This window comes from Salmo salar, chromosome ssa29, assembly GCF_905237065.1.
Source record: "Salmo salar chromosome ssa29, Ssal_v3.1, whole genome shotgun sequence".
Lineage (NCBI taxonomy): Eukaryota > Metazoa > Chordata > Actinopteri > Salmoniformes > Salmonidae > Salmo > Salmo salar.
Window position 1 is genome coordinate 26,527,501 of NC_059470.1, and position 27,535 is coordinate 26,555,035.

Sequence of the window (27,535 nt, forward strand, 5' to 3'; positions counted from 1 at the left end):
ACACACAACTCAGCATGACAGGTCCTGTGCGTCTCATCTCTTTTGGAATAGGGGTCGGAAGGGGGTCGGATGGAGGTGGGTGGGGCGTGGGAGGGGGGCACCTGTCAAGGCCAACCCCTGTAGCTCCCCTCTCCTTTTAAAAATCCCCCAGAAAGCCACAAACACACACACTGCCTGCACGGGAAATAGATCAGATATGAAAAAACATCATGCATTTTCAGTCACCCACAGTAAAGGTGTATGCTCAGCATCTAAAGTGAATCACTATTGTGTTTATATAGATGCCTTAACTCTGGCCTTAACTAAGCTGTGTTCATCTACATAGAAGTGTAAACAACCATATCTGGTTGTCTAGTCGGTTCACTGTGTATGAGTTGCTTGGTTACTGCTGTTTTGACAAAGAGTTGCGCGGTCCAAGAATAACAACTAGCTGTGCACCTCTGAAAATAATGGAGCGCCGCCATCTTTATGAAACAGAATAAATCAACGGAGACTGGTTGACATTTAATTAGGTGAGGGAGTTGTATTTTTGTTTCATTTCACCGCTGGACTCCCTGCCTCCAGCATACACTACAGCTCTGATCCTTGTTGTTGAATGTTCCCCCTTCCCTCTTTCCACTTCTCTATTTTTCTCTCTCTTTTCCTCCTTCTCTCTCTCTCCCTCAACACTTAAATATCCTGTATTCTACTCCCCCACTCTGACATCAGCGTTCTAAAGTTTAGCAGTGCTATTTCCTCCCAATCCAAACGGGTTGTTCTTTCCCTGAAACTCTAGAGGCAGGCACCGCTCACCTCTGACCCCTGGTCCAGCCCCTGCGGCCCCTTCTGAGGGGGGTGAGGGGTTACAGGTCAGCCCAGTGTCTGTGCTGTGCAGACTGTGTGTCTGCAGGACAGAGTGGGAGTACAAGGACCTCCAGTAATCCTTCTCCAGTTTCCCACAGTAACCAACCACTAACCAGGCAGGCCCTCAGTCTCTGTCCCACAGTAACCAACCACTAACCAGTCAGGCCCTCAGTCTCTGTCCCACAGTAACCAACCACTAACCAGGCAGGCCCTCAGTCTCTGTCCCACAGTAACCAACCACTAACCAGTCAGGCCCTCAGTCTCTGTCCCACAGTAACCAACCACTAACCAGGCAGGCCCTCAGTCTCTGTCCCACAGTAACCAACCACTAACCAGGCAGGCCCTCAGTCTCTGTCCCACAGTAACCAACCACTAACCAGGCAGCCCCTCAGTCTCTGTCACACAGTAACCAACCACTAACCAGGCAGGCCCTCAGTCTCTGTCCCACAGTAACCAACCACTAACCAGGCAGGCCCTCAGTCTCTGTCCCACAGTAACCAACCACTAACCAGGCAGGCCCTCAGTCTCTGTCCCACAGTAACCAACCACTAACCAGGCAGGCCCTCAGTCTCTGTCCCACAGTAACCAACCACTAACCAGTCAGGCCCTCAGTCTCTGTCCCACAGTAACCAACCACTAACCAGGCAGGCCCTCAGTCTCTGTCCCACAGTAACCAACCACTAACCAGGCAGGCCCTCAGTCTCTGTCACACAGTAACCAACCACTAACCAGGCAGGCCCTCAGTCTCTGTCCCACAGTAACCAACCACTAACCAGGCAGGCCCTCAGTCTCTGTCCCACAGTAACCAACCACTAACCAGGCAGGCCCTCAGTCTCTGTCCCACAGTAACCAACCACTAACCAGGCAGCCCCTCAGTCTCTGTCACACAGTAACCAACCACTAACCAGGCAGCCCCTCAGTCTCTGTCACACAGTCAGCCCCCTGCTCAGCTCTGCTCTGACACACACACATGCTCTATTCATAGAAGTAGAATTAATCAAACAGTCTAGAATGGTACAGCCCAATATGGCCGCTGGACTGGTCCATTTGCACTGTTATAGAATATTGCCTTGAATTGGAATGCCCATTTTAGTAGTTCCCATCTTCCCATTTTATAGTTATTGTGTTGTCATCCTGCTCCAGATTGATGGACTACAGACTGGAGCACTTACACATGCTGGCTGGGTTGAGGAAGCAAATGTGTGTATATTCCGCAATTGTGTTTATGGGAGAGCTTCTGTGGTGCTCCGACAGGGTTGGCTCCATGGTGGGACATGTTTATGTGTATCTGTGTGTGTTAGTGTCTCTCCTGACCTCTTTCTTGTCCTCCCTGTATCTCAGAGTTGCGTGACTTTGAACAAGACGACCAGCAGGACATTGAGGTGGATGAGGGGAACACGGCTGTGATCGTATGTCACCTCCCTGAGAGCCAGCCCAAGGCCCAGGTCCGCTACAGTGTCAAACAGGAGTGGCTCGAGACCTCCAAGGGTATGGATCGATCATTCCGTTACAGGCCTATTCTCTTTCCCTGTCTAGTTTGCATTCTATCCCCCTCTCACTTCCTCCCTCTTTCTCTCTCAAGCAATCTCTCTCCTCGTACTCTACTGTAATTCATACTTTTTCTCTCTCTTTGGCATTCTCACTCTCTTTCGCTCCCCCTCTCTTTATCTCTCTCTCTGTCCCCTCTCATTAGTATTTTCCCTCTCTCTCTCTTTCACTATATCTTTCCCTGGATTACTGGAATGCTGTATCTTTCCTAGCTATCTGGCCCATCATTAAACTGCAGATAAGGCAATTATCTGGGTAATGTTGAAACATGGGAATACTGTTGTTTATTTTGCAACCATTTATTTCTTGAGTTATTTGAGAGAAAAAGGCCCTCTCTGTGGCTGATATGTAGATGGCTGGGAGCCTCAGGAGGGGATGTGTGGCTTACAGAGAGAGAGGGAAAGGAAAACCACGTTGAGGAGAGTTCACTGGCTGTCTCTCCGTGAGGCTCCAGGACACCACCGTGTGGCTGGTGCTGACAGTGCACTCTGTTGTTGAAAGACTGCTGTAGGCCTAAATCAAATCAAATCACATTTTATTGGTCGCATACACATATTTAGCAGATGCTATTGCGGGTGTAGCAAAATGCTTGTGTTCCTAGCTCCAACAGTGCAGTAATATCTAACAATACACAAATCAAAAAGTAAAAGAATGGAATTAAGAAATATAGAAATATTAGTATGAGCAATGTTGGAGTCCGGAGTGTAAATAAATATAGAGTACCAGTCAAAAGTTTGGACACCTACTCATTCAAGGATTTTATTTATTTTCATTATTTTAAACATTGTATAATAATAGTGAAGACATCAAAACTGAAATAACACATATGGAATCATGTCGTAACCAAAAAAGTGTTAAACAAATAAAAAATATATTTGAGATTTGAGATTCTTCAAAGTAGCCACCCTTTGCCTTGATGACAGCTTTGTACACTCTTGGCATTCTCTCAACCAGCTTCATGAGATAGTCACCTGGAATGCATTTCAATTAACAGGTGTGCCTTGTTAAAAGGTCATTTGTGAGATTTCTTTCATTATTAATGTGTTTGAGCCAATCAGTTGTGTTGTTTGACAAGGTAGGGGTGGTATACAGAAGATAGCCCTATTTGGTAAAATACCAAGTCCATATTATGCCAAGAACAGCTCAAATAAGCAAAGAGAAAAGACAGTCCATCATTACTTTAATACATGAAGGTCAGTCAATACAGAAGATTTCATGTACTTTGAAAGTTTCTTCAAGTGCAGTCTCAAAAATCATCAAGTGCTATGATGAAACGGTCTCTCATGAAGACCACCACAGGAAAGGATGACCCAGAGTTACCTCTGCTGCAGAGGATACGTTCATTAGAGTTACCAGCCTCAGAAATTGCAGCCCAAATCAATTATTCACAGAGTTCAAGCAACAGACACATCTCAACATTAACTGTTCAGAGGAGACTGCGTGAATCAGGCCTTCATGGTCGAATTGCTGCAAAGAAACCACTACTAAAGGACACCAATAAGAAGAAGAGACTTGCTTGGGCCAAGAAACATGAGCAATGGACATTAGACTGGTGGAAATCTGTCCTTTGGTCTGATGAGTCCAAATTTGAGATTTTTGGTTCCAACCGCCGTGTCTTTGTGAGATGCAGAGTAGGTGAACGGATGATCTCCGCATGTGTGGTTTCCACCATGAAGCATGGAGGTGTGATGGTGCTTTGCTGGTGACACTGTCAGTGATTTATTTAGAATTCAAGACACACTTAACCAGCATGGCTACCACAGCATTCTGCAGCGATACACCATCTGGTTTGCGCTTAGTGGGACTATCATTTGTTTTTCAACAGGACAATGACCAAACAGAACTCCAGGCTGTGTAAGGGCTATTTGACCAAGGAGAGTGATGGAGTGCTGCATCAGATGACCTGGCCTCCATAATCACCCGACCTCAACCCAATTGAGATGGTTTGGGATAAGTCGGACCGCAGAGTGAAGGAAAAGCAGCCAACAAGTGCTCAGCATGTGGGAACTCCTTCAAGACTGTTGGAAAAGCCAAGAGTGTGCAAAGCTGTCATCAAGGCAAAGGGTGGCTATTTGAAGAATCTCAAATATAAAATATATTTTTATTTGTTAAACACTTTTTTGGTTACTACATGATTCCTTATGTGTTATTTCATAGTTTTGATATATTCACTATTATTCTACAATGTAGAAAATAGTAACAATAAAGAAAAACCCTAGAATGAGCAGGTGTTCTAAAACTTTTGACCAGTATTGTGTGTGTGTGGTGTATATATATATATATATATATATATATATATATATATATATATATATATATATATATATATGGAAACCTCTTCAACTTAGTGGATTCGGCTATTTCAGCCACACCCATTGCTGACAGGTGTATAAAGTTGAACACACTGCCATGCAATTTCCATAGACCATCATTGACAGTAGAATGGCCCGTACTGAAGAGCTCAGTGACTTTCAACGTGGCACCGTCATAGGATGCCACCTATCCAACAAGTCAGTTCGTCAAATTTCGGCCCTGCTAGAGCTGCCCCGGTCAACTGTAAGTGATGTTATTGTGAAGGGGAAATGTCTAGGAGTAACAACGGCTCAGCCGTGAAGTGGTAGGCCACACAAGCTTACAAAACAGGACCGCCGCATGCGCAAGCACCTAGCGTGCAAAAATCGTCTGTCCTCGGTTGCAACACTCACTACGAGTTCCAAACTGCCTCTGGAAGCACGTCAGCACAAGAACTGTTCGTCGGGAGCATCATGAAATGGGTTTCCATGGCCAAGCAGCCGCACACAAGCTTAAGATCACCATGAGCAATGCCAAGTGTCGGCTGGAGTGGTGTAAAGCTCACCGCCATTGGACTCTGCAGCAGTGGAAACGCGTTTTCTGGAGTGACGAATCACACTTCACCATCTGGCAGTCAGATGGACGAATCTGGGTTTGGCGGATGCCAGGAGAACGCTACCTTACCCAATGCGTAGTGCCAACTGTAAAGTTTGGTGGAGGAGGAATAATGGTATGGGGTTGGTTTTCATGGTTTGGGCTAGGCCCCTTAGTTCCAGTAAAGGGAAATGTTAACGCTACAGCATACAATGACATTCTAGATGATTCTGTGCTTCCAACTTAGTGCCCCCGTGCACAAAGCGAGGTCCATAAAGAAATGGTTTGTCGAGATCGGTGTGGAAGAACTTGACTGGCCTGCACAGAGCCCTAACCTTAACCCCATCGAAAACCTTTGGGATGAATTGGAATGCCGACTGCGAGCCAGGTCTAATCGCCCAACATCAGTGCCCGACCTCACTGATGCTCGTGGCTGAATGGAAGCAAGACCCTGTTCCAACATCTAGTGGAAAGCCTTCCCAGAAGAGTGGAGGCTGTTATAGCAGCAAAGGGGGGGGACCAACTCCATATTAATGCCCATGATTTTAGAATGAGATGTTCGACGAGCAGGTGTCCACATACTTTTGGTCATGTAGTGTATATATGTTATGGGATGAATAGACATTGTGGACAGTATGTGGATAGAATATGTAATATACCTGAAGATTATGTAGGATAGAATAGTATATGTACAGCAACAGTTGAATAGGATGGCCTTGACTAGAATATAGTATATATATATGAAATGGGTAAAATAGTATGTAAACATTATTAAAGTGACCAGTGATTCCATGTCTATGTACATAGGCCAGCAGCATCTAAGGTGCAGGAATGAGTAACTGGGTGGTACCCGGCTAGTGACAGTGACTAAGTTCAGGGCTGGGTACTGGGTGGAGGCCGGATAGTGACAGTGACTAAGTTCAGGGCAGGGTACTGGGTGGAGGCCGGATAGTGACAGTGACTAAGTTCAGGGCAGGGTACTGGGTGGAGGCCGGATAGTGACAGTGACTAAGTTCAGGGCTGGGTACTGGGTGGAGGCCGGATAGTGACAGTGACTAAGTTCAGGGCTGGGTACTGGGTGGAGGCCGGATAGTGACAGTGACTAAGTTCAGGGCAGGGTACTGGGTGGACGCCGGATAGTGACAGTGACTAAGTTCAGGGCAGGGTACTGGGTGGAGGCCGGATAGTGACAGTGACTAAGTTCAGGGCTGGGTACTGGGTGGAGGCCGGATAGTGACAGTGACTAAGTTCAGGGCAGGGTACTGGGTGGAGGCCGGATAGTGACAGTGACTAAGTTCAGGGCAGGGTACTGGATGGAGGCCGGATAGTGACAGTGACTAAGTTCAGGGCTGGGTACTGGGTGGAGGCCGGATAGTGACAGTGACTAAGTTCAGGGCTGGGTACTGGGTGGAGGCCGGATAGTGACAGTGACTAAGTTCAGGGCTGGGTACTGGGTGGAGGCCGGATAGTGACAGTGACTAAGTTCAGGGCTGGATACTGGGTGGAGGCCGGATAGTGACAGTGACTAAGTTCAGGGCTGGGTACTGGGTGGAGGCCGGATAGTGACAGTGACTAAGTTCAGGGCTGGGTACTGGGTGGAGGCCGGATAGTGACAGTGACTAAGTTCAGGGCAGGGTACTGGGTGGAGGCCGGATAGTGACAGTGACTAAGTTCAGGGCAGGGTACTGGGTGGAGGCCGGATAGTGACAGTGACTAAGTTCAGGGCAGGGTACTGGGTGGAGGCCGGATAGTGACAGTGACTAAGTTCAGGGCAGGGTACTGGGTGGAGGCCGGATAGTGACAGTGACTAAGTTCAGGGCAGGGTACTGGGTGGAGGCCGGATAGTGATGGCTATTTAACAGTCTGATGGACTTGAGATAGAAGCTGTTTTTCAGTCTCTCGGTCCCGGCTTTAATGGTTAAGCCTGCTCAGGTTACTCAAGTCACTTTTATTCTAAATAAGAATATAATATGTTTCTAAACACTTCTACATTAATGTGTATGCTACCATGGTTACGGATAATGAATCGTGAATAATGATGAGTGAGAAAGTTACAGACGCACAAATATCATACCCCCAAGACATGCTAACCTCTCACTATTACAATACCAGGGGAGGTTAGCATTTTTGGAAGGGGTATGACAACTCATCATTATTCACAGTTCATTCAGGATTATCCATAATCATGGTAGCATACACATTAATGTAGAAGTGTTTACCTATCCTATTCTTATTTACAATAAAAGTGACTCCAAAATAACCCAATACATTATTTACCATTCATTTCTATTGGGCACAAAATAATCTGAACCACAACCAAAACAAACAGAAAATGCATCCAACAAATGTGTCACAAGCTTGATGCAGTCATTACACGCTATGCATATGGGACCAAATACTAAACTTTATTCCTTTTTAAAAATTTGTCCCAATACTTTTGGTCGCCTAAAATGGGGGGACTATGTAGAAAAATGCTGCATTTTCTAAACCGTTCACCTGATATGGATGAAAATACCCCCATATTCAAGCTGACAGTCTGCACTTTAACCTCATAGTCATTGTATAATTTCAAATCCAAAGTGCTGGAGTACAGAGCCAAAACAACAAAAAATGGGTCACTGTCCCAATACTTTTGGAGCTTACTGTATATGGCTTGCCCTGTCTATGCCCAAGGATTACAGTGACAGAATTGTCTCTCGGATCAGTTGTAATTGTGTTGGCCTACCACTATCCAGTACCTACCCAGTGTAGCCTCAATGTTTAAAAAACTCCCTCTGTCTGTCTGTGAACAGGGAACTACCTGATCATGCCATCAGGGAACCTGCAGATAGCCAACGCCACTCTGGACGACGAGGGGCCTTACAAGTGTGCTGCTTACAACCCTGTCACACAGGAAGTCAAGACCTCCACCTCCACTGACCGCCTGCGCATACGCCGTGAGTCACCATGACCAAACACGACCAAACATGACCAAACCCTCATCATGAGCATGACAAAGTGATGTGATTTGTAACATTGAAATACCTCTTAATAAGATTAGAACAAGGCCAGTCAGACTTCATTGATAAACAACCCCCTCCCCCCCCCCCCCCCTCTAGGTTCAACACCAGAGGCGGCCCATATCATCTACCCCCCAGTGTCTCGCTCCATCATGGTCACTAAGGGACAGCGTCTGGTTCTGGAGTGTGTGGCCAGCGGCATTCCCACCCCGCAGGTCACATGGGCCAAGGACGGCCAGGACCTGCGTTTCCATAACAACACGCGCTTTCTGCTCAGCAACCTGCTGATTGACTCGGCAGGCGAGGGCGACTCTGGGACGTATGCGTGTCACGCTGACAACGGCATCGGATCGGAGAGCGCCGCTACAGTGCTGTATGACGTGCTGGTGTTTGGTGAGTTGGGCCGAACTTTGGGTTCAGTAGGATGATACTAAGATGAGGTGTTATGGAGGTTTGCAGGTTCCTGTTCCTCTGAAGGCCCTGTGTGATGACACATATTACATGTTGTAAAAGGGTCTGAAACAGAGTTACTGTAGCAGTGAGGTGGGGTTAACGTGGCTTTATGGAGTCGCTCCATTCGACGGGGTTTCCGTAAGGAGACTTGATGATTAGACTGACTCCCGTTTGGCGAAGCGAGAGAATAGTGGGCGCTGTGTTTGTGTGTGTGTGAGCTTGGCAGAGCGTTGTTGGGAGACATAAAAGTGCAGGGTTGTGTTATTTAGAGTGTGTGTGGAGGCAGAGCTCTCATAGCAGGACTGGATGAATGTTTTTACAATGATTCACTGTGAGTTTGGGTTGTGTGCTCGTCTCGTAGCAGCTGGCACTAATTAAAGTGTGAGGGCTGCTGAAGGGATAATGAATTCTGCCTCTTCATGAGCAGCCAACCATCAACTGACTGGCTTGGCCTGTCTCTGCACGGCACTGACACACACACACACACACACACACACACACACACACACACACACACACACACACACACACACACACACACACACACACACACACACACACACACACACACACACACACAAATATACATGATCACACACGCCGGCACGCACACCCATACAGACATACTTAATTAAGACTTAATCAAGCTCACTCCCACACAACCATACAGACATACTTAATTAAGACTTAATCAAGCTCACTCCCACACAACCATACAGACATACTTAATTAAGACTTAATCAAGCTCACTCCCACACAACCATACAGACATACTTAATTAAGACTTAATCAAGCTCACTCCCACACAACCATACAGACATACTTAATTAAGACTTAATCAAGCTCACTCCCACAGAACCATACAGACATACTTAATTAAGACTTAATCAAGCTCACTCCCACACAACCATACAGACATACTTAATTAAGACTTAATCAAACTCACTCCCACACAACCATACAGACATACTTAATTAAGACTTAATCAAGCTCACTCCCACACAACCATACAGACATACTTAATTAAGACTTAATCAAGCTCACTCCCACACAACCATACAGACACTCACAATCAGCCATTATTCAAGCATATATGCTAGACATTACCTTACATTATACTCACAACACACAAACTAACCATCTCTGTCTCTGTCTCTGTAGAGCCCCCCCAGGTGACCGTAGAGGTCCAGCAACAGGAGGTGATGTGGGGGGAGAACGTACGCTTCAGCTGCCAGGCCAGGGGTAAACCCACCCCCTCTGTCGTATGGCTCCACAACGCCCGCCCCCTGGCCACGTCGCCACGCCACCGCCTGTCTGCCCGCGTGCTGCGTGTCATCAACGTGGGCCCACAGGACGATGGCCTGTACCAGTGCATGGCTGAGAACGGCGTGGGCAGCTCGCAGGCCGCTGCCAGACTGGTCACCTTGCCAACCAGTAACCCGTCGCGGTCAGGGAAGCTGCCGTCCAACCTGCGTCCCCTGAGCCCAGACAAGGTGCTGTGGGAGCAGGTGCCAGTGAAGCCCGGGGCCACGGGTAGCGTGCTGACCCTGGACTGCTCTGGGCTAACTGGGCAGATCTCTGTGGCAGAGGCCCCTGTCATTCTCAGCCAGCCCAGAACCGTCAAGGCCGACTTCTATGATCTGACCTGGAAACCTCGCCACGATGGAGGCTCTGCTGTGGTGGAGTACATCGTCAAGTACAGAAAGGTAAAGGCTAGTTAACTCATGAACCCACATGTACTAATACACACACTGTTTTGCTTATTCAGTGTAGATTTATATTTGTCTACAACTACATTTTAAGTTCAAGTTTTGTCGTCACATCCATAGGTACAGTGAAATGCTTAACTCGCATGCTCTACCCAACAGTGCAGTAATCAATATTTAAATAGTACAACTAATAAAAATGAACGAAAATTAAATAGATATTATAAAGTTGCCTACAACGACATATTTTTACATGTCCTCACAAACGAACTAATGCCTCCTCTCTTCTCTCCATCAGATTGAGGACCCTCCAGGTGAGTGGACCAGCAGCTGTATATCTGGGTCTCTCCACAAGCTGACCCTGGCCAAGCTGCAGCCAGCCAGTCTGTACGAGGTGGAGATGTCTGCTAAGAACTGTGCTGGCCTGGGACAACCGGCCATGATGACCTTCAGGACAGGCAAAGGTACATTTATTTACCTATCGATTTATTTATTCATCAAAATTATTATCATAAATGCCCCCGTGTTGACGCATTCCCCGGTATTTGTGTCTTTTTGCTAATACTCTTGTTTCCGTGCCAACAGGACGTAGGGGTCCAGGGGGACAGAACGAGCCCCCTAAAACACCTGCAGTACCATCACCTCGCCTCTCTCGTAAGTCCCCGTCCCCCTCTCCTACTGTCCAGTATGGTTGGAACATAGATGGACCACAGTTACAACTCTTAATAGCGCTTTCAGCTGTTTCTAACATCCTGACAGAGTTGTTATTAAACTGTTTGACTAACTGTTAACCTCCTCACTTTTCTACTCTGTACTAACATGCGATCTGTCTTGATCTCTCTTTCACTTTTAACACTAAAGGATGAGCTCACAGTAAGTCTTTGTACGTTGTTTACATTACCTGCTTGTGTCTTTGAGTGTTTTGGCTTTAGTGTTATTGAGAGTGAGTCTGTCCTTGTGTCAGTGTGGTTATGTGTGCATTAATATGGACCAATAATAGATTTGATGTCCGTTTAACTTTATCACTTTTCCACAGCTCCCGAGGCCCCTGATAAGCCCACCATCTCCACGGCGACAGAGACGTCTGCGTACGTAACGTGGATCCCGCGCGGTAACCGTGGTTTCCCCATCCAGTCATTCCGGGTGGAGTTTAAGAAGCTGAAAGGGAAGGGAGGGGGGGAATGGGAGGTGGCTGTCACTAATATCCCCCCCCAACGACTGTCTGTGGAGATCACTGGCCTGGAGAAAGGTGAGCTTCATCATCATCATTACCATCGTCATCCTCATCATCCTCATCATTAGCACGACTGATTATCATCAACATTACTGTTTTAGTAATCATCATAATCATACCTATTTGAATAATGACTAAGTAATCAACATGGTTACCATCTGGTCACCATTAGTGTGGTCAGAGAAAGACAGAGGTTTGTTTGGTTATTTTAACCCGTGTGCTTTCTGTTTCCCTGTAGGCATGTCTTATAAGTTCCGTGTGTTGGCGGTGAATGTGATTGGCGCCAGCCCCCCCAGTGTCCCCTCTAAGGCCTACACGGTGTTGGGTGGCGGCAGGCCCAACGAACGCCCTGTAGACGGACCCTACATCACTTATAATGAAGCCATCAACGAGACCACCATCATCCTCAAATGGACGGTGAGTGGAACAGGCTGTGTGTCCTTTATGTTTGTGTTGTCATCTTATACGTATGCTGAAAACTCTAATTACAATCATTTTGTTAATATTCAATCTTTCATATATTTTCTCACCACAGTACACTGCCGTCAACAACACCCCTGTCTACGGTTTCTACATCTTCTACCGGCCGACAGACAGTGACAACGACAGTGACTATAAGAAGGATGTGGTGGAGGGTGATCGCTACTGGCACTCTATCACTGACCTGCAGCCTGAGACGGCCTACGACATCAAGATGCAGAGCTTCAACGAGGGGGGAGAGAGCGAGTTTGGTAACGTGGTTATCTTAGAAACTAAAGGTGAGCAGATCTCTGTCTCTACCTGTATAGCATCTCATTCACACGTGTACTCTTACAGAGAAACGCTAAAAAAGCAACATTGTTTGTAGAATAAATTTGATAGCCTGACTGTAATAAATGTTACATCAACTAAATGAACCCCTCCCTCCCCCAGCTCGTCTGAACCAGCGGCCCTCCCCGCCGGAGACGTGGTCCCAGAGACCAGAGCACTCCGGGGGGCCTGCGCCCCGCCCCAGCGACCTCCCCTACCTCATAGTGGGCGTGGTCCTGGGGGCCCTCGTGTTCATCATCGTAGCCTTCATCCCCTTCTGCCTGTGGAGAGCCTGGGCCAAAGAGAGTGAGTAGTGATGAGAATGATGATGATGAGGAGGGTGGTGGTAGTAGTTGTTGGATCAAGTTCGATTTAGTCCCAAAAACAACTGTAGTTGTTTGAACTCAGAGTATCTCAAATATTCCCCGTCCTGAGGCCTCCTGAGTGGCGCAGCGGTCTAAGGCACTGCATCGCAGTGCTTGAGGAGTCACTACAGCCCTGGGTTTGATCCCAAGCTGTGTCACAGCCGGCCGTGACCGGGAGACCCATGAGGCGGCGCACATTTGGCCCAGCGTCATCGGGGTTGGGGGAGGGTTTGGCTAGCGGGGATGTCCTTGTCCCATCGGGTTCTTGTGACGGGCTGGGCACCTGCAAGGTGACTTCGGTCACCAGTTGGACAGTGTTTTCTCCGACACATGATTTGGCTGGCTTCCGGGTTAAGCGAGCAGTGTGTCAAGAAGCAGTGTGGCTTGAACAGATGGCTCTTGACCTTTGCCTCTCCCGAGGGGAGTTGCAGCAATGGGACAAGACTGTAACTACCAATTGGGGAGTAAAAGGGGTAAAAGTACAAAAAAGTATAATTGCCCTCCCCTTTATGACTTTGCTGATAGCTACTTTATTGAGGAAAAATGTACTGACTATAACTGTAATATGTGTTTGTCAGATGTATTGAAGCTATCTTAAGATGAATGCACTAACTAAGTCGCTCTGGATAAGAGCATCTACTAAATGACTAAAATGTAACTGACCAATCCCGCCATTTTGAATGGACTAATCCCTGGAAGTCCTTCCATGTCTAACAACGGTACTTGTGTTTTCTCCCCTCCAGAGGAAATGTCAGACCTGTGTTTCCCAGCTGTGGCGTCCCCTGTCTCCTCCTGCCAGTACACCATGGTGCCCCTGCAGGGCCTGGCACTGGTCGGGCATTGCCCCCTGGACCCCCACTTGCCCCCACCGCACGCCGTCTACCCACCCATCGGACTGTACACCTCCAACGGGAAACACCATCGACCCACACACTGCCTGCCAGGACTACATCAGGTCAGACTGAGTTCCGTCCCCATTGGGAACCTAAGCTCGCCAAGTTTGTGTCTTGTGCATCTCACCGATAAATCCCTGTTGGGAGCATCTCAGTTTTGGGCACATTGTTTTACATGAATAACAGAAGTCTAACTGATGTCTCTTGTTCCTGTTGCAGGAGGATGTGGAGTATGATATGGAGTGTGGCACGCTACTAGCACAGACCATGTCAAACGGACACGTCCCAGTCTACCACTACTCTAACAGGTAGGTACAGGACTGTTCTCACATCCTCAATTTCAGTCAGTCGGTCCGTCTCTGTGTGTGCATGTACACGTGTGTATAGAAGCATTCTCACCCAAACATGTCCCTCCTCTACCAGTGAGCCTGAGCATCATGGAGACAGAGAAGATCACTGCTTTCTGCCCGATGACTCCACCCTCCAGCTACTCAACACCTCAGAACAGCCAATCAGCAGTCAGGACCTGACGGGGAACGCCCGTTTTTACAATGGGGATATCATAAGGGAGAAGGACATCAATCAAGGTACAAGTCCGTTCTCACAAAACTTTAACATTATGCAACTTATGCATTTACCTCATGCTTAAGGAGCAATGAATGTGTTATGCCCACTGCAGATTTCAAATGACCATTTTAGATAAACATGTATTTTAGTCCCCTCTGTCTGTGTAGACCTACCCTGCTCTCCCTGTCCTCTGCTATCACTGGAGGAGGAGAACTCCAAGGCGACAACCTCAGCAGCTACAACGGCAGAATCCCAAGATGCACTTCCACTCCAGGAAGTGAACACCCTCCAGAGTGAAACGCCACCGGTAGAACAAGGGACGTCAGATTAAACAGACGCTTGAAAAAACGCTATCAGAAAAACAGAAAACAAAAAGTATTTATTTTTGTATCTCACAGATATTTATATATTTATGCTTTTGTACATACAAAAACATAGTTTTATGCTGTGTACAAGGCTATGTTCATATTGAAAGACACTTATCTGTGGGTCCTGTCGCTACAACCAGGACAAAAGGGAGTTTGTTGTCACGTTGTAATCCTACTCTGTGTTCGTATATATTAATGTCTGCATTTCTTGAGGAAGGAGGAGTATTTGAATGTGATTCCAATCCTGGTGCTGATTTAAGTCACAAATGAAATCTTCAACAGAATGTGGATGAGATACTACAGGATAGAGAGAAGTGCCATTCCACTGTTTCTCTGACCAGGCATCAGCAGCACATCAACCAGTCTCCTCAGTCATTCCCTGTAGAATTCAAATTTTCCACAACTCAGACATCTGGTTATTATACTGTCCTCAGCTGGAAATAAAAGACCAATGGACAGGGTTGTGCTGCTCGGTAGAGGCGAATGGAGAGCAAGCATTTGGACGAGGTACTACCTGAATATGCTCAATGATAATGCACATTGGACACAACCCTCGTGTATGTTGTGATGCAGTGTTCTGTATGTACTCCCACTTCAGTCCTGTTCAGTGTTATAATGGTGCGATTCACAACTTCTTCTGTTTTGTATAGAAATAACTGAGAAATATTATGCATTTTTCATCATTAACAAAGTATTAACGAACATATGCAACTTCAAAGCGTTCTGCCTTTTGTTATTTTTACAGTACAGAGATTTATATATTGTATAGTTATTTATTTTTGGGAGCATGATTTTTTTTCTTATCACTGAATGGGAAAGATTCTGGAAGTTTTATCTGCTCCATTTTATTTTAGACAGAAATGACAGTCTGTTTACTGTTTATGCTGGCCACTATTCCAAACGACTGTGCCTTGTGAGGGAATCTGACTGGTGTGTCAGTATTATTCTTCCCTCACAGCTAGGTGCATCAGTATTAGCCTTCCCCACGAGGGGGAAGATAAAAATGAAGGAGTTCCTGAATCTATAACCCATCTTTATGTGTGTAGACATCATGGGTACACAGGCAGAAGCACTATTGCATGTAAATAAAGCTTATAGTGACATTTCCTTGGTTGTTTTTGTGTTTCATTTTAACCCTGTTAAATGGTTTGCGCTTTGTACAGAATTGAAATAAGTAGGTGTAATCGCAAAGATTCCATTTCAGATTCATCCCTCACTTGATTTCTCCTTCAACCAACTGAAGGCCCCTACAGTACTGTGACTATTTAGGAAGGGAAACTGGTGACAACTGGACATTTACAGACAAAGTTCTAATCAATAAAAAAACGTTAATAATCAACTTTATTTATTTACAGATACACACATATCAAACTAACAATTATCATAAGAAACGTATTTACAAAACATCTCATAAATTCTGTACTATACACCCTGATTTTAAGTTAAATTTAACTTTGAGAATTTTGTGCACGTTTTCCAAATGGATCCTCTTTTAGAAGTTAGTCAATGAAAGTACAAAACTCTCCATATAATTTTACTAGCAGGTAAGTCATCACGTCAAACCTATTTGCAAACCATATGGTTTACAAGCTTAATTTCCCCCATCCTAGAGTCATAGGAGTGCCTGATCAGTGAAATGCTATGACTTCAGTAACTAGGGCATCCGCTGCCATGTTAGGGTATCAATAGAACTGCCAGGAAGTTAAAGTATAACACTAACCATAAATAATATGATAAAAACCATTCAGCTGACCAACAGAAAAGATCCCCAGACCTTCCACCCGCTTGAATCCAAACAGAAGAGTTGAAATCCTGTCAATTCAATTGGCCATGGCATGACTCCACGTAATACAACTCTAAATGTTCAATCTGAAATGGAATCAGAACATTCCTGACTGCCACGTTGGCACGACAACACCTTAAGTCCCCTCACCTACACGGCAGAGCTCCCATCATGCCCCAGGATATGGCTGATGTTGTGGGCGAGGCGGTTGGGCTGCTTGCCTGAGTCTGCAGAGGAATTGTTGGAGAGGGACAGCAAAGGGGACATTGGCATGGCAGAACCATCAGGCTGCATCGCCGTGGCGATCTCAGGGAACAGCGAAGTGAGGCTGAAGTTGGACAGGTGTGGGGTGATGCCAGAGGGGTTGCTGATGGACATAGGGGGCATGTCTGAGAGTAGGGGGAAGCTGGCCTGGGCGAACCCCACGGAGCGCGGCGGAGACAGGATAGAGCCGAAGCGGTTGTTGAGGGGGGCAGAACTGCTCTTGTCGGCGCTGGGGCTGGTGAACATCTGGTTGGAGAAGTACTGGATGGGGATGTCGCTGGCCAGGCTGGGGTGGGCGGCAGGGGGGTAGGAGGGGTAGAAGGAGGGTAAGGTGTTCTGCGGCTCTACGGGGAGCAGGGCCGAGGGGCGGGAGGAGTTGGTCTGGCTAACAGGGGGGACGAAAGTAGAGTTGGCGTTGATAGGAGGGAGGTTCATTCCTCCATCCGGCATGAAGGAGAAGCCAAAGTTCTGGGCCAGGTGTTGGTCAGGCACCAGGTTGTTGTCCCCGGTGACCTGGGCACTGTCTGCCATAAAGCGGACGATACTGCTGCGCCGCGCCTCACTCCCTGACTGTGGTCGACCCAGCAGGTGGACGTCAGGCTCAAAGGGGTTCCCAGGTCTCAGGCTGCCTGACCGTGGTCGCTCTCCAGGCCTCAGCTTCACGCTCTGGGCCTCCTGGGTGATTTGGCGGGAGCGCTGGCTGACTGCGGTGGGCGGTTTGGAGGAGGCTGTGGTGCGGCCTGGCTCAGAGCTGCTGTGGGGGGTAAGAGGGTGGGGGAGGCCTGTCCGTACCCCTGGGTGGGTGCCCATGTTCCCACTACCATGAGGAATGTGGCCCTTGTTGCCCTCCCCAAGCCTCATAGCTAGGGCCTTCTGAGGGGGAGGAACACTGTGGCTGGATGCTTTAGCCTGCATGTCCCCTGCCAAGTTGCCAGACACACAGCTGTACTCCATACTGACCGGAGGACAGCACTGGACTGCCCTCTGGTGGTCGGTCTGCTCCAGGAGACTCTGCATAAAACTCTGATGACATCCTTCCTGGTCCCGGGTAAGACCTGGAGCACCAATCTGCACCCCCTGCGTCCCAGGATGGGGTCCACTGTACCCCCCACGGGTTCGCCCATCCCCTGGAGGCCCCGGGTTCATCCTGAAACCCCCCTGCTGGCCTCTCTGAGAGGAGGGACCTGATTTAGGTGTCATGTCCTCAAAGCCCCCCAGCTGATGCCCCCCTGTTTTAAACGGAGGACACTCAGAGACCCTCTGGACGTCTGCAGAACCTGGGTGGTCTGGGGGCAGGCGGCTCTGAGGGTTGTGTGTGACGTTGCCCTTCACTCTGGGTGTGTCCAGGTATCCCCGTAGGTTTGGCTGTTCCTGTGTAGTACCGCGGGTGGCCTGTCGATGGAGCACCATGCGCTGCTGCTCATCACTAGACGAGCCCTTCCCAATGAGGGCCTCTGCAGAGTAGCTGGAGACCCGGTGGTGATCCTGGCGCGGGGGGGCACAGCCCAGGTCGGAGGGCTGGGAGGCCAGGTTGCTGGGCTGGGAGGTCAGGTGCTGCTCCAGGTTTCTAGAGCTCATCAGCCTCTGCATTTTGCTGTGGTCCTGATCAGACTGAAGGGAAGGGAAAGAGGAGAGAAGAAAATAATGGATAAAAACATACAGAAAACAGAATTCATTCTAAATCATCCTAATGGAGGGCGTGCCCATGTTTATAATGTATACTCAGAGCCACAAAACAAGATAATAAAATCATTATGTATTCAACACAGCCTCAGTAGTTCCTGTACCTTGAGGTGTTCCGGGGCCAGGTGGCTGCTGTGGTGACCTCTGGGTCCTGCTGGTCCTGGCTGGGCCTCACAGCTCTTCTCCTGGTGATGCGACCCAAAGTGTTGCTGCTGGATCTGTTGCTGCTGGAGGTGCTGGTGTCTGGAGTGGGAGCTCTGCTGCTGGTGCTGCTGTTGAGGGTGTTGTTGTAGATGTTGCTGCTGTGACAGGGCTTGTGGTTGGTGCTGTTGTTGTGTTTGCTGTTGGTGCTGTTGTTGTGACTGTTGCTGCAACTGTTGCTGCTGGTGTGTTTGAGGTTGTTGTTGATGTGATTGTTGTGACTGTTGCTGCTGGTGTGTTTGAGGTTGTTGTTGATGTGATTGTTGTGACTGTTGCTGCTGGTGTGTTTGAGGTTGTTGTTGATGTGATTGTTGTGACTGTTGCTGCTGGTGTGTTTGAGGTTGTTGTTGATGTGATTGTTGTGACTGTTGATGCTGGTGCTGCTGAACTCCTCCCTTCTCCTGGTGGTGTTGTTTCTGACCCCCTCCAACCAGCCCCCGCTTCTTCTGGACCTGCTGCAGCGCCCTCTGGTGGAGGCTGTGGAGCTGTGCAGGGTCAGGCTGGGTCAGGTGGTGCTGGAGCTGGTACAGGTGGTGCCTCTGGTGCTCCTGTTGCTGCTGCTGCTTCAGGTAGGGGTTCCCCCCGAGGTGTTGGCCTGGCTGGGGTGCACCATGCTGGGGGTGGCCATGGGGCAGGTGGAGCACACCTGGTTGGTTGTGTTCCTGTGTGGGCAGCTGGGGGGTGCAGTGGCTCTCGGCGGGTCGGAGCATTGTATTCTTGAAGGTGTTGCCCGAGAACAGGGTACCCACTCCATCAGGGTTGATCCTGGTCATGATGGATGAGGAGGTAGGGGGTAGCTGGGGTACCATCATCTGGCTGTGGTCCAGGGGTTTGACCTCCATGCGGCCCACGTTAGAGGCCGACGAGCAGGTCTTCTGTCGCTTGTTACTGCTGGACAGTATCACATCGTCCTGAGCTGGCCGCTTGGACAAGTCCTTGATGTATCGCGGCTCACACACCCCCACCTGGGGCCTCATCAAGGGGGCGTACTCGTTCAGCTGGACTGAGCCTGAGAAGGGAGGAAGGCCAGGGGTGGAGGTTTGGGAAACATGGGCTGAGTTCCCTGCAGGGGATGGGACTGAGCCCAGCTGCCCAGCCAGACTGAGGGAGCCTGGGTAGGCCTGCTGCTGGCTGGAGCTGGGCCGGATCAGGTTGTTGACGCTGAGGGTGCCGGAAGTACCAGACTGGGCCTGGCTCTGGGGGTGAGAATGGGACTGGGAGAAGGAGATGTTCTGTGTATGTCTGACTGCGCAGGTTCCACTGCCTGCTACATCTCCAGCCTGGCCCCTAACAGACACCTGTTTAGCCACTGGAGTCTCCATCTGTTTGGTGAGCTTTGTCTGTTGTCCAGCACCCCTCTCTTTGCTGTTGGAGGCTTGCTGGGACTTGGAGTTGGGTTCCCATGCAGGTGTTGGGGTGTTTGTTGAGGTGGAGGTGTCTACGGTGCAGCCCTCCAACCTCCTCCCAGGACTGTCCTGCTCCAACATAGCCAGGATATCAGCCTGCTCGGTGGCAAAAGTAAACGGTCCAAAATGACCTGGCGAGGAACTGACACTGTGGCCTGTGGGAAGCATAGACGCCACAGAGAAGCCCCTTCCACCACCTGCGCCACCAGACATGGGCGAGTCAGTCTGTCTGTTAGGAGCCGGAGGCTGATCCAAGGGTTCGTGGTCTAGCGCGTACACCTGCTGTGGGAGAGTGTAGTCCATTCTAGAGGGAGCAGCATCACTCCTCACGCTCGCTTTCTCCATCGCTGCGCTGGGGTGGCGCTCTCCCTGAGGCTCCTTCTCCCTGCCTGACACCGCTGTCACTTTCAGCTCAACAGGATGGGATGGTGTGGAAGTGGGCAGGGTCATTTGCTGGGTCGAGGGTCTGTTATAGGGGACCCATTTCCTGTATTCTGATGGCATGGTCATGGGGACTGTTACAGAGGGTGAGGCAAAAGACAGGGCACCGGAGCAGGGGGTTGGAGTGGAGGGGCCCGAAGGAGAAGTTACGGGCTGGGACTGGCCCTGGGTTGTAGGCTGTGATGACGAAGTGAGCTGAGCAGACTGGAGAGACACCACTGGTCTACTTCCTATTGAGTTTACAGTGCTGACTGAGGGTTGACATGCTGCTGAAGACATCACACCCGTAGACCTAGTCTCTGTGGAACAGGCACCGGTCACTATAGATCTGCTCTGTCTAGAACTGCCATTAGTGGTAGCTGATCTAGTTTGCACAGTGCTGATAGTAGTAGTGACCGGCTGTCTGTTCTGTGTGACTGTAGGTCTGAGGTGAGAGGAGCTGTCACCAACGGCGACCACAGGTTGTTTACTCTGAGAAGAAACAGATGAACTGGCTGTAGGTCTGAGGTGAGAGGAGCTGTCACCAACGGCGACCACAGGTTGTTTACTCTGAGAAGAAACAGATGAACTGGCTGTAGGTCTGAGGTGAGAGGAGCTGTCACCAACGGCGACCACAGGTTGTTTACTCTGAGAAGAAACAGATGAACTGGCTGTAGGTCTGAGGTGAGAGGAGCTGTCACCAACGGCGACCACAGGTTGTTTACTCTGAGAAGAAACAGATGAACTGGCTGTAGGTCTGAGGTGAGAGGAGCTGTCACCAACGGAGACCACAGGTTGTTTACTCTGAGAAGAAACAGTAGAAGTGACTGTAGGTCTGAGGTGAGAGGAGCTGTCACCAACGGAGACCACAGGTTGTTTACTCTGAGAAGAAACAGATGAACTGGCTGTAGGTCTGAGGTGAGAGGAGCTGTCACCAACGGCGACCACAGGTTGTTTACTCTGAGAAGAAACAGATGAACTGGCTGTAGGTCTGAGGTGAGAGGAGCTGTCACCAACGGAGACCACAGGTTGTTTACTCTGAGAAGAAACAGATGAACTGGCTGTAGGTCTGAGGTGAGAGGAGCTGTCACCAACGGCGACCACAGGTTGTTTACTCTGAGAAGAAACAGTAGAAGTGACTGTAGGCTTATCTGCTGCAGAAGTGACAGTAGCTAGACTCACAACACTAGTGATAACGAGTTCACTCTGTGTGGAGCTAATAATACTATTACTACTACTACTACTACTACTACTACTACTAACTGCTGCTGTACACGGAGTGGCACTTGCCACAGAGGTTTTACTCTGTGTGGTCCATTCACTGGAGACAGTTGGTCCACTATATGAACTAGTAGTCACACTACCGTCAGGAGAGGACAGTGTAGAGTTGATACTAAGCACAACAGGTCTGGTCTGTGTTGAAGCCTCACTACTACTAACTGTGGGTGTGTTAACTGTAGCGCTGACAGGGAGTGGCTTTGGCTGAACTGTCACAGCAACAGAGGATGGGGTTCCCTGAGGCACAGTGACCTCTTGTTCCAGACGGTCCCCTGTTAAAGCCACTGGCTTCGCTGCGATGGTGACAGGCCGTCCCTGTTTGGGCTCCTTCTTCCTCACTAACTTGGTCCTCTTGGTGGTGGCCCTCTTCGGTCTGGGCACTGAGGCTGTGCCAGGCTGTCTCCACAAGGCCTTCCCTGTACCCATCGCCAGCCCTGGTCTGTGTGGAGTCACACTGGGGATCTGGATCTGCCTGACGGGGGAACTGTGTGGAGCTGCTAAAATGGGGACAGAAGATGGCTTCTGCTGTGGCACTATAGAGTAGGACGGTGAGGCTAGGGTCCGCTGGACGTTACTTTGGGTGGAGATGCACGGCTGCATGCCCTGTGAGATGCTCTGGTTGAGACTGCTGAGGGCTCCCAGGGTGTGCAGAGTCATGTTGGTGGTGGGCTCCTCAGCGGTGCTGGGCTCCTCAGCGGTGCTGGGCTGGATCAGCTGGAGACTGCTCTGGCCACCCTTACAGCCTGACTTTTCAGAGGTCTTCATGGGCTGCAGGGCAAACACCTGCCCGTTCACAGTGATGGTCTGAGGGTTCGGGGGAACCGGGGGGACTTGGGGTGTCTGGGTTTGAGGGACGGGACGGGGTAGAATGTGAACCAACTGTTTACCCCCAAAGATCTGTTGCCCAGTGGTGGAAATTGTGGAGCTGGTAGCGACAATCTGATTGGGTGCTGCCGCGGGCACCATGCCAACCTGAGGGTTCTGAGGAGGTGCAGGTGGAGGCTGATTGGAGGCCTGGATGATGACGATGTGCTGACAAGGCGTCTGATTGGTTAAGTCATCCCTGACAACCGACTGGGCTGAGCAGGGATTGGCCTGCTGTAGGATGACAACACTCGGGTTGTTAGTGTTCTGGGGAGTCGTTACCCCAGCAACTGCTGTCCCAGTAGGGTTCATTTGCAACACCTGCATGTTCTGGAGTAGGGGCCTATCAGCTGCCTGGGGGTGGGCTTGAGCCTGGACCTGAGGAACCATAGCTGGTTGGGGTTGAGTCATGAGGACAGTCTGTGGATGGGAGGGGACTGTTGCCTGTTGTAGTACAGCAGGTTGAGGTTGTGACATCATAGTTGAGTGGGCTACCACAGCAGGCTGGGGCATTATGGCTGACTGAGGGAGGACAGTACAGTGTGGCTGGGAAGCCACGACTGGCTGGGGCTGGTGCTGGTGCTGGGCCAGGATAGCTGGCCGTAGCTGGGGTGTCCTCTGGATGGAAGGCTGGGCTTGTATATGGGCAGTGATGGGTGCCTGGGGCTTTATGGGTACCTGTGGCCTCATTTGAATATGAATGGGTTGAACTGATAGTTTAGTGCCCACAATCTGTTGGATACTCTGCTGCCCAGAGGTGCTAGTCTCTGGGGTGGGGAGTGACTGGCAGACAGGTTGCACTGTGTTCCCAGCCAGCTGTAAGGTGGTCCAGGTGGTCTGTGTGCTCCCTGCTGCACTGGCCCCAAGGACGGTTGGGCTGCTGTTGAGAGTTGTATAGCTCATAGTCCTGATGGAAGCGTTCTGGGTGGTTATGACCTGGGGAAGGGCTGTAAAGCTGGGGACAGGATGGAGCGGGAGTGGGGTGGCCAGACTGGCTGCAACAGTGAGACTAGGTGCTGGGGTGGCAGGCTGGGGCAAGGCTGCAGTGACCGTGGGGAGAGGGCAGATACCCTGGAGGGTGATGTAGGACACAGAGGGGGGTAGTTTGGGGGCTAAAGGTACCTCTTCTACACACCGTTCCACCAGCTTGATGCCAGGTGTAGACACTATATGGGCTAGGGATGCCCTAGGGAGGAGCGGAGGGGCAGAGGAAGGGACACTGACGTGCTGAAGAGCCCTGTTCACCCTAACCCCTGCTGTGATGTCACAAGACGACTGAACAATCCCAGCCTCGACTGGTTGCTTCCCCAGATCGGAAGCTGGACTAGGTTCCTTCCCTGCTGGGCATATCACATTCCCATTGGAGTAGACAATAATTCCTTTGGGGAGCTGGTGAGTGGGCATTACTTTGGCGACCTTTGCACAGTGCAGCTTTCCCTTCCAGTGGACGGTGGGGTCGTCCAGGAAGTTGATGTCGTGGGCTTTGAGCAACTCAATGTAATGGCCGCTCTCCCTCCGCAGCTCGTCCAGCTGACGCCGCAGCCGCCGGATCTCCTCAACTGCAGGGATTGGAGACAACAAGGATGAGTGGTAGTCAACACAGACTCTCAAACACCTGTATGTAAAATGTACGCAAAAACGGCTTCAGATAAAAGCATCTGCTAAATGGCATATATTATCAGTACCTCACACAGGTAGGTTCAAACTGTATGTAGACAGACTGGCACAACTAGACGTGTACGATCAAACACTGTAAAATGCAAGCAAACAAATAGGAAAATGCACTGTCACACCATACTTCTGCACTGTCACACTATACTTATTGTGAAGGACACAAACTCTCTCACCTTGTACTCGTTCTCCCCCTTCGAGAAGCATGGCGTCATTTTGTTTCTGCAGCTCACTTATGTAAAGGTAGGCCTGGTCAAGGATCATGTTCTTACTCTAAAGACGAAGGGGATGTCAGCATGGGATTTACATGGAGACTGACACAACACATACAGCAGGATATCACCAGGAGCTACAGCCTCAGACCAAAGGATAAATATCACACCTTGAGAAAAGAACCGAGCCCGTAAGTTCTATGGTTCGGTGCAAAAACACACAAAGGTGTGTGTGTGTGGCTGTGTTTACACAGACAGGCCAATTATGATCTGTTTTGCACTAATTGGTCAGCATAACGGCATAACCCGGCCAAACCTTTCCCTAACCCTAATGATGCTGGGCCAATTGTGCGCCACCCTATGGGACTCCTGATCACGGCCGGTTGTGATACAACTCAGGATCTCACCAGGGTATGTAGTGACGCCTCTAGCACTGCGATGCAGTGCCTTAGACCGCTGAAAAGCACAGGATTTTTAAATGCTGATCTGATTGGTCAATAGACCAATCAGTGAAAAAAAAGATCAGAATTGGGCTGCCTGTCTAAACGCAGCCTGTGTTACCTGCTTCAGTGCCTGGGAACAGGGTAGAAGGTCCCCAATACGGTTAATTCCAGCATTGATCTTCTCTTTTCGCTGTCTCTCAACTTAATGACAACCAAACAAAACAAACATAAAAACTTAGTGAGTCACTCCCAGGAAATGCTGGGAAATGACAGAAAACGCCAAACTACAACAACAATATCTCACCTGCATTGTGAGATTCCTTGTTTTTCTTCTTTCTGAAAGAGAAAATGGATACAGAGGTTAGACAATGTTGTGTGCCTGAAAACTTAAATGCAGAAGAATTGATTTGCCCTTACCGTGGTTTATGGCCAGGAGTCTGGTTCTCTGTCATCTCTGGCATCCTGGCCTACTGAACTGCCTGTATAACTGGTCACCACGCTTGCAGGCCTACCATCAAATCCCTTCCCTGGCCGACCTGCAACCCAAACATAAGAGACCAAGGAGTGAGGAGGGATGATGACTAGACAAAACACTTGATTATAAATATGTAACAGATGCACACTCATGAATGAGACACGGCAAGTAGCCACATGATGTTAACAACTAATTTGTAAGGTCAGACATGAGCCACACAACAGTTTTGTTATTAAGCATTTATATTGCTGTAATTCTGTGATAATCACCATCTACTAGTTAGCTGTGTGTATTCTGAATAACACTGTGCTGCATCTATTTATCACAACAAGAAGGGACGAGATGCGGAGAGCAGACCCTTGCCAATAACCGGGTCGTTGGAATTAAAGATACTGTGGCCTTACATGTAAACAATGAGCTTAGTCCAACGCTGAGCGAGTCGGTTATCCCAGTTAGCTACCTGAAAATAATGAATGAATATAATCTGACATGCTGTCTTGAATGAGATCTATTGCGGGCAATAGCGGTTATTCTTGGAGAACAAGCGTGATGTTGGCAAAGAGTGAGTTGACCCACAAACATCCCCATTTTGAACCTAACTTACTTGTTAGGTAGTTAACGTTAGATCATTAGCTAACTAGCACTGCTATCCTGGTGTTAAAGTAGGTTCGCATAAAATAAGCACTCTTTTGAAGTATGCATTCAAACGACTGAAATAAAACACAGTAATCATACTCACATGCACAGTACATGGGATAACAATATCGTGGAAATCTAAACCCCCACCCTCCAGCTTGCTAGCTAGCAGTGTTAGCTAGCTTGGCTTCACATCAAGCTTACCTGGTGAACAAAATAATGCAATCAAAAGACCGCCTGGAAAAATTGTCAAATCACCCTTGTGATTGTCAAATCACTTGTAAATTAGGAAAACTGTTAAATTCATTAGCTAGCAACTTACCTGTACCTTCCCCATTTTGGAATGTAGTTCCTGTCAAAACTTTGGTTTTCCCAGAGAGGAAGAGGCCCAACTCGGCTGAAAATCTGTCTCCCTCCAGCAGGTGGCGTATTTCGTTTTTTAGAATGGAGGTCAATGAGTGTCGAATTTGCTAAACAAAACTATGAATGTCTTATTTGCTACATGAGGTTTATTTGATATAATATAATGCTTACGTTGTTACGATTGTACTGATATAAGTAGGACACGTGACATCCCGGGAACTTTGAGTTGTCTTGAGATGGCTGTTCATGACATGAGGCTCGTAGCGCATAGCATCTCTCTCCATTGAGTTACAGGCGGTTGACGTCAACAACCCTCATCGAATATTCAAAAATAATTACAAGTGGGCTGGCTGGTCGTTATGCTGCCTTAGAAGAGGGACCCAAAAACGGTCATACCAGTCGGCATAGTTTTTTTATTTTTTGAATTTATTAAAAAAGAAAGCGGGTGACCGCAAAAGTAAGCCAGCACGTTGGTATGCGTTGCTATGGTAATTTCAGTAAACAAATCACTGCTAAACAACATCCGGTAGAAAAGAATGATATGGCACACGGCAAAAGTTGAGATATTTAAACTCTGGCTGCAAGTCCCGTCTACGGTGACGGCATTTACCATCGTGTTCTCATTGAAATACGATCCAAACGCAGCATTAGTTACTTTTTCATGTTTTGATCCAGTCTTTTCATTCTAATCCTTCGACGTTGCTTTGCTAAACAAATCATTGGCACGTTAGCTTGCAGCGAATCAATGATGATGAGACATGAACTTCAATAAATAATGATTTAATAAATATCCAATACGTCATGGTATGTTGCGGGAGTGGTTGTCCCACAACGCCCTCAAATCAACCAAAGCATCCAGGATCTAATCAACTCTCACAACCTAACGCAATCAAGTAGTAAGGAGAAAGAGGCGTAGGTAAACTGAAACGAATTGGAATCAAGAGATTCGGTCTATGATCCAATCAAAATGTGTACTGGGTCACACTCCTGAAATGTGGTTTGAAAGATTGACGGCTCAAGCAAGATCACAGTACAAACCATTGAGTCAGATTTGAGCTTGTAAAATAGTGCATTTTTATACTCATGTATTTGGACTTCCTGCTGTAGAGTAAATTGCCCCTCAGGGATAATAAAGATTATCTGAGTATAAGGAGATGATCAACATTCCCTCTGAAATAATCTTGT

General features: G+C 48.6%; 2 protein-coding genes across 10 annotated transcripts in view; one reads left to right on the plus strand and one right to left on the minus strand.

Moving 5' to 3' along the window:
* LOC106590470 (brother of CDO) overlaps positions 1-15,758 on the plus strand; it is a 46,612-nt gene extending 30,854 nt beyond the window's left edge. For 3 of the 4 annotated variants that reach the window (XM_014181532.2, XM_014181531.2, XM_014181533.2), the window contains 14 exons: positions 2,185-2,331; positions 8,070-8,213; positions 8,376-8,669; positions 9,891-10,435; positions 10,734-10,899; positions 11,021-11,089; positions 11,472-11,684; positions 11,908-12,086; positions 12,205-12,427; positions 12,582-12,764; positions 13,567-13,778; positions 13,936-14,024; positions 14,140-14,303; positions 14,433-15,758. In XM_014181532.2, coding sequence (XP_014037007.1) covers positions 2,185-2,331; positions 8,070-8,213; positions 8,376-8,669; positions 9,891-10,435; positions 10,734-10,899; positions 11,021-11,089; positions 11,472-11,684; positions 11,908-12,086; positions 12,205-12,427; positions 12,582-12,764; positions 13,567-13,778; positions 13,936-14,024; positions 14,140-14,303; positions 14,433-14,614 — 2,810 coding nt within the window. In that variant the 3' untranslated portion in view covers positions 14,615-15,758. The remainder of the gene's footprint in view (positions 1-2,184; positions 2,332-8,069; positions 8,214-8,375; positions 8,670-9,890; positions 10,436-10,733; positions 10,900-11,020; positions 11,090-11,471; positions 11,685-11,907; positions 12,087-12,204; positions 12,428-12,581; positions 12,765-13,566; positions 13,779-13,935; positions 14,025-14,139; positions 14,304-14,432) is intronic. The other variant, XM_014181534.2, reaches the window with a different exon arrangement.
* Positions 15,759-15,974: 216 nt separating this feature from the next.
* Positions 15,975-27,128, minus strand: LOC106590469 (basic helix-loop-helix domain-containing protein USF3). 6 transcript variants are annotated; one of them, XM_045710706.1, is made up of 9 exons: positions 26,310-27,127; positions 26,091-26,191; positions 25,756-25,811; positions 25,294-25,412; positions 25,181-25,212; positions 24,995-25,077; positions 24,398-24,494; positions 18,486-24,109; positions 15,975-18,309 (listed from the first exon to the last, which is right to left on the minus strand). In XM_045710706.1, the coding sequence occupies exons 4-9, from the start codon at positions 25,335-25,337 to the stop codon at positions 16,585-16,587; spliced, it is 7,605 nt and encodes a 2,534-aa protein (XP_045566662.1). In that variant the 5' UTR covers positions 25,338-25,412; positions 25,756-25,811; positions 26,091-26,191; positions 26,310-27,127; the 3' UTR covers positions 15,975-16,584. The 6 variants fall into 6 exon arrangements, with proteins under 6 accessions (XP_045566662.1, XP_045566665.1, XP_045566661.1 ...); XM_045710709.1 differs by lacking the exon at positions 24,995-25,077 and having other exon boundaries at positions 26,310-27,128; XM_045710705.1 differs by lacking the exon at positions 26,091-26,191.
* Positions 27,129-27,535: the final 407 nt, after the last annotated feature.